This window comes from Phoxinus phoxinus, assembly GCF_949152265.1.
Source record: "Phoxinus phoxinus genome assembly, chromosome: 19".
Taxonomy (NCBI): Eukaryota; Metazoa; Chordata; class Actinopteri; order Cypriniformes; family Leuciscidae; genus Phoxinus; species Phoxinus phoxinus.
The window spans coordinates 29,230,835-29,244,594 of record NC_136894.1 but is presented as its reverse complement, the minus strand read 5'-3'; the positions used below and the strand labels follow the sequence as shown (position 1 = coordinate 29,244,594).

The 13,760-nt window shown below is 35.3% G+C and overlaps 1 protein-coding gene across 3 annotated transcripts in view; it reads left to right on the top strand.

The window, feature by feature from the left end:
- Positions 1 to 13,588, top strand: part of hycc1 (hyccin PI4KA lipid kinase complex subunit 1) — a 44,971-nt gene extending 31,383 nt beyond the window's left edge. For 2 of the 3 annotated variants that reach the window (XM_079591087.1, XM_079591088.1), the window contains exons 8-11: positions 751 to 867; positions 2,113 to 2,200; positions 3,210 to 3,369; positions 11,827 to 13,588. In XM_079591087.1, coding sequence (XP_079447213.1) covers positions 751 to 867; positions 2,113 to 2,200; positions 3,210 to 3,369; positions 11,827 to 12,392 — 931 coding nt within the window. In that variant the 3' untranslated portion in view covers positions 12,393 to 13,588. The remainder of the gene's footprint in view (positions 1 to 750; positions 868 to 2,112; positions 2,201 to 3,209; positions 3,370 to 11,826) is intronic. The other variant, XM_079591089.1, reaches the window with a different exon arrangement.
- The last annotated feature ends 172 nt before the right edge of the window (positions 13,589 to 13,760 follow it).

The window sequence follows — 13,760 nt, the reverse complement described above, 5'->3', positions numbered from 1 at the left end:
ATTAATATTTTTATTTATTTAAATACATTATTTATTATTCATGTTGGTAAATATATATTGCATATAAATATGTATTTATTCATTTATTTGTTGACATATATATTATTAGTAGTATAGTATATATTCAATATTTCTATTTCTTTTATTCATTTGTAATTATATATTTTTTTTATTTAAGTACATTTTTATTTATTATTCATTTTTTATTATTTTATTTTTATTTACATTTATTTATATGAATAAATATTAAGTAATATAAGTGTTCATTTAATTTCAGCTAGTTTGCATACAATTTATTTATTGCTGTTACGTTTATTTATTTATTTATATATCAGAATCATTGTTGGCACGCTGTTCAGATCTGCTTTGGTCAGGCCTTCAGGTCAGGTGTTTGTGTGGATAATGCGTCTCTTCATCTCAAATCCTCCCATGATCCTCTCTGTTTCCAATCACCCTGATCCTCTTATAGACCTGAACCTGAGTGGACTCAGACCTGCGATTGGTCTTTCCCACAGTGATTTAAGCCGCGTCACCCAGTGAGAGATGATCACATGACTGATTATTTAACCAATCAGCTAATGTTGAGCTAACAGATCATTTACCTCGACTGCAGGTCAAAGGTCCCTCATGGGCCTGATCATCATAGTGATGAATTTACCAACATGGGCTTTCTATTGGCCGACACTGATATCTAGAAAGCAGTATAATGTACATTTGAGTCTGTTTGCTGATGTCTTCTTCTCTTTTCAGAGTTTCTATCTGCGGTTATCCAAGGCAGCAGTTGCGGCGGTATAAAGGCATCAGCGCGCGGCTCATGGTCACGTCCGAGTTCCTGGTGCAGCTCATCACGGGGATTCATTTTGCACTGTGAGTGATTCAAAACTAAAGACTGTCCTACCAAACCTGTTATCAGGCGAGTGCTTCTGGGAGTGACTGATGGGGGCGTGGCCTCACGTCTCAGAAGACCACGCCCATGTCATCATCATGTTTGTCTAAAGGGGCGTGGCCTCGAGACGCGACACTCCCTTCCCACATCATCAGTGTTCACACTTTTGTCTGATGGGGGCGTGGCCTCGAGACGCATCATTATTCACACACACACACATGCGTTTCATACCTTCTAACATGATTCAGTATCACTTAGTTAAATAGTTAAATGTTTGCTTAAGAAATTGATTAATAAAATAATAATAGTAATTTAATTCATGCATTTATTTTATAATAATTTTCTTTTTCCACTGAATAATTTTGATACAACCCTGTACCTTGATTTTTAATAGGAGTATTATTATTTTTTTCTTCTGTGGAAAACACAAAAGGATGTTTTTGAAGGATCTTGACGGGTGTCAAAAATTTGATTTGTCAAAAATGAATTGGCCATTTTGAGATTTTCAGCATCTCCCATTATTTGGCTTAAAAATAAGTTGTTCCCTTTTGTATCAGTTACAACATTTAGAAATGGTTATTTAATATTGTTTTTTTAATGTTTTTTGTTATTTTTCCTACTTTATCATTTTGTTCCAATCCTTTATACCTTGATATTGTTTATTTTTTCCGTGTGCGTCACACAAGGATCTTTTTGAAGGATGTCTGGACTCTTGATTTCACTCTTGTTTAGAAAAATATTCTTCAAAAATAATTATCCAGTCAATAATCATGTGCATTTGGCTGATTTAAAAATAAGGCGTTCCCTTTTGTGTCAGTTCCCAAATTTTAGAAAGTTATTTAATTTTTGTTTTGTTTTTCACTGTCATTTTGTTCCAACACTATATACCTTGATTTTTTTTTGTTATGTTATAAATAAAGATAATGTTTCCCAGAAAGAAAGAAAAATGAAAAAAATATATATATTTTGAAAAATGATATATAATTAAATTATAAAAAAAATTGCCAAGGGAAAAATATTCCATGTAAAAATTCTGTATACAGTATTTGGCCATTATTTTCCCATTTTGAGACATCTGCCGATAATCATTTCCAGATTAAAAATAATTAATTCTCCTCTTTTGTTCCAATGAAGAAATAACAGCATATGGGTTTGTATTGAGATGAGGGTGAGTAGATGACAGAGATGTTGTTTTTGATCGTGTGTGTGTGTGTGTGTGTGTGCAGGTGTAACGGTGAAGTGGACCTGGGCTCCAAGGCTCTGGATGATGTGCTGTACCGGTCGCAGCTGGAGCTCTTCCCAGAAGCCCTGCTGGTGGGTTTCAGATCCTCACGCTTCAGCAAAGATTACAGAAATCCCGCTAAAGCTCCGCAGATTACCAGCATTTCTGAAATTCACTCACTGATCCCGTTAGAATGGCCGACTGTGGCATTGTGACAGAAACAAACACTTACAACACCACAGCTACAGGCTATACACGAGGAATTAGCTCCATTTAGGGAGTAAATATTCACTCACTGTGATTTGATTTGATAATGAGCCTTTACTAAAATTAAATGAAATATGTATTAAATAATATATATATATATCATGTATTTTTTTTAAAGTAATTTTTATTATGATTTATAATAATTTACAGTTGCAAATTACATAAAATTTGCAAAATTATATATTATATATATTAATATAAATTTATTATATATGATTCATAACAATGTTGCAACTGTTTTTTTATTTGCATCTATCTAGTTATGAATCATATATTATAATGAATTTTAAACTAAAAACATAATTATATATTTATAGTTTTAATAATTTTATTAATTTTATTAAAAGTATTTTATTTTGCAGTTGCAATTTACTTAAGTTAACTTGAAAAATTGTCTATAATTTTTGTCTATGTGTGTGTGTATATATATATATATACAAAAAAAAAAAAAATATATATATACAAAAAAAAAAATATATATATATACACCGGTGTATATATATATATATATATATATATATATATATATATATATATATATATATATATATATATATATATACCAGTATATATATGAAAAAAAAAAAATATATATATATATAAAAAATATATATATATATAAATAAATAAAATCTATATATATATATATATATACCATACATTACATTATAATATATTGTTTAAGATAAAAAAATGATTGTCACATTACACCGTTTTAATGGAATACACAAGAATGCATTGAACTGTCACTAATGTTTAACATGTGTCACAGAGGATCGCTCTCTGCACGGCTGTATATAAAGAGATGTATCTTTTGTTCCTGATGTTTCTCAGGTGGGAAACGCCATCAAGTCGTCTCTTCACGGCGCTACTCTGAAGTCCAATAAAGAGGGCACCCGGTCCATCCAGGTGGAGATCACTCCCACGGCCTCCCGGATCTCCAGGAACGCCGTCACCAGCCTGTCTATCCGAGGCCATCGCTGGAAACGCCACGGTGAGGATGAGTTGCCATGGCGACTCGCACTTCCTGAAGCAGCTGACGGATACGATGCCCTAGTATTAAGGTTTTCCCCACACATCCTGATGTTTCCACGGCTCGGGCCAGGACGGGATCCCTGCTCACATGTCAGCCGGTCATAGATAACAATAATAACGTGGCGTTTGGCCCAGTTCATCAGGTTTGACGTGGCACTCGTGAGTTGATCTCTGTCATGCCGACACCAGGCCATCTGACTGATTAGTGCTCCGGCGTTCCAGAGCTAATGAAGGCTTTTCTGTCCGTCAGCCACAATTAAGCCCCAAACGCACTCATTAGTGATGTTTGCCAAGGCAGGCGTCATCGCTGCCAGTGATGTGAAGCCCGAACCCGAAGCTTGACACTTTTAGTGTATATATCGCCCCATCAAATCATGTGTGCCTCAGCATATGGCTTATTTCTTAATTATTCTTAAACTATAATATTAGATTTACTGTTTTGAGTCTCTTTGTTTTTAATTCGGGTGTTAGTAGATTTTAATTTTGATTTACATTTACAATCGCTGTGTATTATAACTAATGATAGTTTATTTTAATAATAATATATAAATATATATATTAATAACTATGATATATATATATATATATATATCATAGTTATTAATATATATATATATATATATATATCATAGTTATTAATATATATATTTTTTTATATTATTAGGGTAATTATTAAATATATATATATATATTAACTGAATTTGAATTATTAAACATTCAATTTAAATTTTAAATTAAATTTTAAATTAAACATTTTTTTTAAATTAAACAATTAAAAAAAATTATAATATAATTTATAAATATTTTTTTATGCATTTTCATTATTTTATAATAACTATATATTTCAATGCTTATACAATTCTAAACATATTTGGTAATAATATTAATAATGGTTAATTTATGTACTATATATTATGCTTATAATATAATATATTATTAATAATGCTATAATTTGATTATAGACTTAATTGTAATATTTTATTTAAAAAAGTATAATTAAATAATTGTTCATAATATTTCAGTTATTATAAAATAATGTGATTAATATTTTAGTTAAGTATAATATAATTTATTATAACAATATAATTAATAATTATTGATAGTAGCTGTATATTTATATTATTATTTTATTATAACACTGTCATTTAATTATACATTTATAATAATAATATAATTCAAAATAAGTCGCTTTCATTTCATTGTCATGTGTCCATTTTTATTGTATTATTTTGAATTGTTTATGTTTGTCTTGAGATGTTTCAGATTTTATTTCCATGTACGTCTCATCACGTCACCATCATGCATGTATCCGTGTGTGTGTGTGTGTGTGTGTGTGTGTGTGTCTCAGAGTCTCAGGAGGACAGTGTAGACTCCCCTGACTCCTGCCCGACGGGGCCCATCCCTGAGATTAGCGTAACGGGGGTCAGCGGGGAACGACTGGCCAACGGAGAGGCTCTTCGCTGCAGGACGGAGGGGGAGGCGCTAGGGGGCGCCACTGAGGTGGGGGTCGACCCTAGAGGTCAAGAGGTCAGGAGGCAGAAGTCCGTGCGGAAGCACCTAGAGGACGGGACGCCCTCCGCGGGGCGGGTTCAGCTGTAGAGCCCCACCCCCCCTCGTCCCACACACCCCCCCTCTCCCCTCGGGCCCAGAGGTACTTGGTGTGGGGCGGAGCGTCTTCATACGCGTCTTCATTATTTAAGAAATGTAAACCCTGAAGAGTCAACCAGCAACTTTTGCAACTTCTGAAAGGAATGTGTCTGGGTCAAAGGCAAAGCTCGATCCACAGCATTAGTGGCGTAATGTCTATTAACTCTATTGTCTAATAATCTATAAAAAAAAGAAAATAATAATATATATATATATATATAAAATTAGATTAATTTATTACTAGTTTTTTTTAGGCGAAAGAACTGTGTATTTAAAAAAAATGTGCATGCATTTATTTACATACATATATATATATATATATACACACACACACACACACACACACATAATAAAATGTATTTAAATAAAATGTATTTCTATATTATAATTTATTACAATTTTATATATTTTTTTTAACATTTATATATTAAATTATATATTGTAATTAGATACAATTATTATAATTTTATTTATTATTATAAATTCATTATTTAAATGCATTTATATTAGTTATATTAAAATAAATTTTGTTATTAGATTATAATTAAGTTCATTATTATTATTATTATTATTATTATCAATTTATATTATATTATTACAATTTATATATTGTAATTAGATACAATTATTATAAGTTAGTATATTTGTATCATTGTTTTTAAATATTTACTATATATTATATTGTAATAAGATGCAAATATATTATTATTAAAAAGATTTTTTTTATAAATATTTAATATTGATTTATGAATTTATTTTTCACTTCGGGCCAAATAAAAATGTTTTATTGTGGAGATTGACATTATATCACAAAGGTTGTGGATCGTGCTTCTCTTGATCCTGGAATATTCCTCCACGCTCTCCTGAAATCCTCTCCTTAACTTTGTGAATGTCTCTGTTTTTTATGTCTAACACTCTTGCGTCTATATTTCTGTCGCATTCGCCAACTCGTTCCATATCTCTGTTTTTCTTTTCCTTCATTTCTGCGTTTCATCCGATCAAACCTCCTGAACTCACAGCTAACCAATTCTGGAAATGCCCCGCACTTCTTCATCCCGTCTCACTTCGCAGCTCTCAGAAAAGCGATTTATGAAACTTCCTTTTCCCGACACTTATCCACTGGGTTGCCGAGGGAAACGACCTCCCTTTAGATGCCCGAGAAACGAGACAAGACTGACAGGAAGTGATGTGTCTGATATAACCATCAGCGAACCATCAGTGAGGAGGCTTCATGGGAATAGAGCCGATAATTGTGTGTCCATTACCAATACAGTTCCTAACAGAAGTGAACACACCCATGCTAAAGTTGCCTAAAAAGAGGAATAAAAAATCATCTTTTGGAAATTGATCTTAATGCCTTGATTAAAAAAATGAGGAAAACTCCAACCTTTAAGGACACCAGTTTTCTTTGTGAATGAATAATGTATCGTAAATAAATAAATGTTCTTTTTTAAAACACAGGGTGCATAAGTCAGGACACCCCTATGTTACATTCCCATAGAGATTTTTATTTTTAAAGGCCAGTTATTTCATGGATCCGGGATACTATGATCCTGATAAAGTTCTCTTGGCCTTTGGGATTAAAATATCATCCTCACACACCCTTCACCATACCTAGAGATCGGCATGGTTTTATTTCAGTTCGCCTAATATCTGGTTTGATTTGCACTGAGAGATGATCTCATGGAAAGTGCCCCATGCCAATCTCTAAGTGTATATATATATATATGTGGCTATTTTAATCCCAAAGGCCAAGGGAACTTTATCAGGATCATAGTATCCCGGATCCATGAAATAACTGGCCTTTAAAAATAAAAATCTCTATGGGAATGTAACATCGGGGTGTCCTGACTTATGCACCCTGTATTTTAAGGAGGAACATTTATTTATTTACGATACATTATTCATTCACAAAGAAAACTGGTGTCCTTAAAAGTTGGAGTTTTCCTCCATTTTTTTAAATTAAGGCATTAAAGGGATGTTCACTTTGAAATTAAATGTTGGGATGTTTTAGCTTACCTCAAGGGCATCCAAGATGTAGGTGTCTTTGTCTCCGCAGTAGTTTCAATTTTGATATTTTTAGGTCAAACCGTTCTTGTCTGACAGTCATATCATGCAGGTCTATGGTCACTGTCTCAAAGAGATGCACAGAGTCCAAATTAAAACAATTCCCCATCGTCCAAATTAAAACAATTCCCCATCGTAAGTACACATTGATGGCCTAAGACACGAAACGAGCGGTTTGTGTGAGAAAACGAACAGTATTTATATAGTTTTTACCGCTTCCTGGTGCATAGATGTATACACCCGGTGTCGCCTTGGCTACGGCAGTTCATTGGAACGAATGTTTTTAATGCAACATCTAGTGTATACATCTATGCACCAGTCTGCATCTATGCCCCAGTCTGCATCTATGCCCCAGTCTGCGCACACGTCACACAGAAGGAAGCGCGCGCGCCCTCAGATCACTTGGACGTGGCTGTGTTACAAGAGGTAAAAACGATATAAATACTGTTCGTTTTCTCACACAAACCGCTCGTTTCGTGTCTTAGGCCATCAATGTGTACTTACGATGGGGAATTGTTTTAATTTGGACTCTGTGTATGCTCTTTGAGACAGTGACCATAGACCTGCATGATATGACTGTCAGACAAGAACGGTTTGACCTAAAAATATCAAAATTGAAACTACTGCAGAGACAAAGACACCTACATCTTGGATGCCCTTGAGGTAAGCTAAAACATCCCAACATTTAATTTCAAAGTGAACTATCCCTTTAAGATCAATTTCCAAAAGATGATTTTTTTATTCCTCTTTTTAGTCAACTTTAGCATGGGTGTTTTGACTTATGCACAGCACTGTATATTGTGCATCCCAACAGAAGACATCTGAACTTCCCGTCAGTCTCTTCCTTCTCTTCTAGTTCTAGTTTGTGATGTTGCACACTTCCTTCCTTCCTTCCTTCCCTAAACACATCCGTCCTGCCAACAGCTCCCTCTGCTGCTTTATTTCCCCGAGGACTCTCTGACTCTTAAAGAAGGACACCTGTACTGTTCTCATGTCTGTCCTGATAATGCTCTGATATCTGATTTCTGCACCAGATGCATTGGTAAAAAAAGCATGTTCTGAAAACATTCCTTTCTACATCCCTATTTCTAACGCTATGTAATGTCTGATGATGATTACAACGATTTTGAATTACAAACCCTGAATCATTGCTAAATTAATCTGGGTTAGTCTCATGAAAACTGTCTAGAATTATGTGGGTCATATTTCAAAGTTTTTTTCCCTTTTAGTTAAGTGCATGATCAAGCAAATTTCCCCCTAAATTCTCATTACTATTATATAATCTAATGCTTATTAGTATAATCAAGTGGAAATACATATACATAATTGTAGTATTTGTTATACTGACAATTTATTACATTAAGAATTAGTTTTTTTCCTTATTACAGCAGGGCTTCCCAAAGTTTTTCTGAGATTAAAAGTTGATATTTCAATAATTTAACACATTTGCATGTCCATTGGTTAATGGTCACATGACATGCATCTTTTTTCAAGTAGGTGTTTTGTATTGATTTAATTTATTTGCATTTCACATTTTTATAATTTAATTAACTATTAGCTTTGCATCATCTCCATGAACTCCACTTTAGGAAACCGTAATGTGAGTTTTAGGGGAAAATTAACTTAATTCTGATATATACGTATATATAAGTATGCACTGTATGTTAGATCATGTTTTTATCTGACTTGATAGAAAAACTTGAATGAAAAATCTGGAGGAATTAACCAAAAAAAAATTTCCTTTTGATTTTTGGGGTGAAATATGACCTAGATATTACTTTGTGAGATTCTACCTATTATATATTAATAATATAACGTATAACATAAAAATATAACATATATGTTAGTGTTTTAATTACACAGCCCTGCATCTTAAAAAAAAAAAAAAAATCTGCTGATTTGCAAAAAGGCCTAAAATTATAGTTTAAAAATATCATATTAATAATCCATCACAGTTTTTTTTATAAGCATATTGTAAAATATGTAAAATATTAGTTTTACAAAACAAGAATGAAGAATTTTATGGTAAACAATAAGGTTTCATTAGTTAATGCATTACCTAACATGAACTAACCATGAGCAATACATTTGTTACTGTATTTGTTCATCTTTGTTAACGTTAGGTAATACAAATATAACTGTTTGTTGGTTATTCATGTTAATATAACTAATTTAAACAAATACGACTTGATTTTATTAGTAAATGTTGAAATGAACATTAACAGATTAATAAATGCAGTTCATATGATGACTAACGAAACCTCTGGGTAAAGTAAACATCTGGGTCACATTTGCATTTTCTTCTAACCTTGAAATCCGCATTAGACATAAAATAATGTCATACTTGTGAAAATCAGCTGAGAATTGAACAAATAGTTGTAACTTGACAGATTTTTCTGGTGAAATATTATTTTGAAAAATAAATATTTTGAAAAAAATATTTTTTGAAAAACAAAAAATATTGTTCTTGGAAGATAATCCAAGACGACTTCACAAATGGCTGTCGGAAGCAAAAATGCATATCATATTTTGCGATAAAGAGCAAAAAAAAAAAAACACTTTGCAATCCACAGCACCTCAACATGAGTAAAACAATTGGATGTATTTAGTCAGATCTGATGTTATACTTGTGGAAATCAGCTGAGAATTGAACAAATAGTTGTAGCTCGACTGATTGTTCTGGTGATTAAGAGATAATACACGACTTCTTAACTTTACAAATGGTTGTCGGAAGCAAAAATGCATATATTTTGTTTATATAGAGCAAAAAAAACACACAAAAAAACATTTTTTGCAATCAGCAGCACCCCAAAAATAATAAGAAACAATTGTATTGCACGTATCAGATCTGATGCAGGGCGTTTCTATTCTTATCAGTTCTAGCTTTCCTCAGACAGTAGAGCGCTGGCGCTTGCAACGCCAAGCTCATGGGTTCGATTCCCACGGAAAGCAAGAACTGGTAAGAATGTGTATCTTGAAAAGCCTTGGATAAAAGCGTCTGCCGAATGCATAAATGTAAGGCTATGTTTACACGTGGACGGCTATATTCATAAACGGACATTTCACCCTCTCCGTTTTCAAACAAAATTACATTGTGCACACCTGTCAGGTTTCAGGAAAGTGTTCGTTTACACCAGGGGTCGGCGAGTTCGGTCCTAGAGAGCCGCTGTCCTGCAGAGTTTAGCTCCAACCCTGATCAAACACACCTGAACAAGCGAACCAATGGCTGAATCCGAACGCACACACACCCTCAAAAAGGGCATTATTTGAGTGGACAGCCATTTGTAGTGGTGTCCGAAACCATAGTGCACTCACTCAATCTATCCCACACTGCACCGCAATAACAAGTGGACAGCCGAATTCTCTCGCTGGATTTCATTCACTTCTTCAACTGAACTGTATTAGTGGACTAACACAGGGAATAGTGCTTGAGGGTTTAGCCAATGTCTTCAGGATTACAAGGTTATAGACAGCTGAGGGGTTTTTCAGAGTTGGAGTTAAACTCTACAGGACAGTGGCTCTCTAGGACCGAACTCGCCTACTCCTGGTTTACGCGAACCCGTGTATATGCCGTCTAGAGCATCGGTTCCCAACAGGGGGGTCGCGACCCACAAGGGGGCCTCAGCGAGCTCTATGGGGGGTCGCGTCATATTTTGTAAAGTTTTGAGCAATGAGCATTAAATAAAAGTCCTTTTGATAAAAATTAACTTTTTTCTGTTTAATTTATATAATGTTCAACGAGTTCATCATGAATCCATTTTCCAATTCCCGTTTTTGTGTTATCCTGAACCACTATGGTACTCCTATAATAAGTGTTTATATTGGGACTATTTTACACTGGTTCTGATCACTGCGCTGCGGAGTAGCCCAGTGCCTGCGTGACTCGTCATAGACGTACACAGAGAGAAGTAGTTCCGGCTACAATGTTCTTCCGATAGACGCATTATTCTGTTAATAAACGCAAGTTTATTATCTCTCGCTATAGCGCCAAAAGCGTAAAAAATAAAGCCTCACATTGATAAAGCCTCACAAATAACATGCAAGTATTGAGGTCCAGACAGCAGTCATTTAGTAATAGCCTATATATATATATATTTTTTTTTTTACCTACACACCAGTGTGAATATTTTTATTGCATTTCAAATAGGGCCAATTTATAGGCTTCTCCTAGGCTTTTTTAGACGTTTTTAACTTACAAAGGGCCTACTGGTGTTTTTGTTATTGTATTTTCAATATTATAGGCTATTATTTGTGCATAAACATATCTGGTTATAGTAAACATACCGTTAGTTTTAAAACAACATATTTTGTCATCCTTGCTGCAAGCTTACAAGAGCGATAATATCATTAAATGTAAAGGGGGCCCTAAAATAATTTCTTGGGGGAAAAAGGGACAAAAAACGGTTGGGAACCACTGCTCTAGAGCATGCCAAACCTGTAGGTGGCAGTGTCACGAGAAGCTCAAGCCCACCTTAGCCAATCAGAATCCCGAAAATAGTCACATACTGTGACGTCGTCTGCCGAAAACTGTTTTTCTCAGTTTACATGCAAACAAGTTTTTATAAAGAATCGTTTTCAGAGGCGAATTCTCCGTTTGCGTGTAAACGAAGGGTAATGTGTCCGTTTTTCAAAATAAGCATGTACGTGTAAACGGGGCCTGAATGCAAGTGCTTTTATAAACGTGTGTTGTGTTGCGGCGCAGACGCAGTGGATCTGGGTTCCCCGGATGAGCTGACGGAGATCGCGGAGGTGGACGAGGGAATCTGCACACAGGCGTCAGGAGCTCCGGGCCAGGCCAGCCCCCCCACCATCGTCATCAGCAACAGCGGGGGCGGGGCCTCGGTCGCCAAGCCGACGGGAAAGGGTTTGCGTCGCCTGACGGGCAGATCCAGCAAAGACAAGGAGAAGGAGAAGGACATGGATCAGCTCACGCGCAAGCAGGCGGCCGTCCGCGCCATGAGCGAGAACCTGGAGCTCCTGTCACTCAAACGCCTGACGCTGACGGCCAGCCAATCGGTGCCCAAGAGCGGCTCGCTCAGCCTGTCGCGCACCGCCAGCGCCGTCTTCTCGCGCTCGTTCGAGCAGGTCAGCAACGTGTTCTCCGGCGGGAACCAGTCGTCCAGCCGCGCGTCCAGTCCCACGGCCAATCACGCTCCTGACGGGGGCCTGCAGGACGAGGGCGTGGCCTATTCTGAGCACTTAAGCCCCGCCCACCAGCACCGGCAGCGCTCGCCCACCATCAGTATCCACGTGACCTCTGACCTGTGACCCTCTGACTACAGTGATGCGACTCTAACACACACAGGCACAAAACTGCACCTTACAGGAAAGTCGGTCTGTTTCTAGTTCATTTTTTTTCCCTTTGTCAGTTGTGTGTAATTACCAAAGTCATGTATTTTTGAAGTAAGTGTTTTTAAAGCAAACTTTAACTTTTCCCAGTTTGTTCTTCAAGGTATGAAGTCGATCCATGAAGTTTACATGCGATTACGAGCTGTGTTGTGTATTTTTAATGGGAGCGTTTGAGAAAAGATCACACACACTGAACCGTGTGTGGTTTTAATGTATGTGTGCGTTCGCAGCTCACACGTCTTCTGCAGTTTCCCTCTGCTCTCTTAGTATCCCAGCATGCACTGGGCTTGAACCGAAGCCATCATTTCACACTGTTTCCATGGCAATTTGGATGCTCGATTACAAGAGTGGGAAATCTGGTGGAATAAGACACCAAAACAAAACTGTGGTCGTCTTCGTTTACATTGTTTTTCATGCGGTATTTGAAAAGCAATATGCGTATTGTTTGAATTGCTGTGTGTGAGGATGCGCGAGGCCATACGAGATGCTGAAGAGATGCATTATGGGAGTTCAGCAACTGATGTCATGCTTTCAATGCAAAGCACTACGGCAGAGACCCATACAACAGTGTGATTATAAGCCAGAAATCATTTCTTGATATAAAAATGAAAGAGAAATCAATGATTTTTTTCTTTTTCTTGGACTAATTATAAGCATTTTTTTTAATTGGTGCATCACTGTGCTGTTGCATCAATATTTGTCTGGTTTTATTATGATTATATTTTGGGAGACGTCTCACTGGAAGTGTTTTTGAAGAATTTTTTTCTGGTCATAATTGGTTTGTGCTTTTAATTTGAAGTGGGTCATCAATAACAGTGGTTGTGTTCGTATTCAGATTATTTTGAGAATGTGAATATTTTCTTGTGAACTGTAAATATTATTGTACTAAAGTCCTTTTTTTTTTGCCTTTCATCAACAAAATAACATGGTTACAGTCTCTGAAAATAAAGATTTCTATTTCAGCATGCCTCTAGATTTTTATATAGTTAATGATGTTTTTTGAATCAACTTTTAATGACAATAGATTTATTCCTTCTGAACAGTTTTGAGATTAAATGATTGAACAAAAGTGATGTCTGGATTTATTTTGTATTCAAATTAAATGTCTGTTTGTTAAAAATGGGTTGTGTACATAATTAATTACAATTTTTAGGATTGGAAAGTTCATGTTTTGATTATTTAATTTGATAATTGTTATAATTCATGCAGTTATTTAGTTCTTTGTATTTCCCTCCAAACATCCTAAGTCTTTCATCATAAATATATAGTCCAATTCGATATTCAATA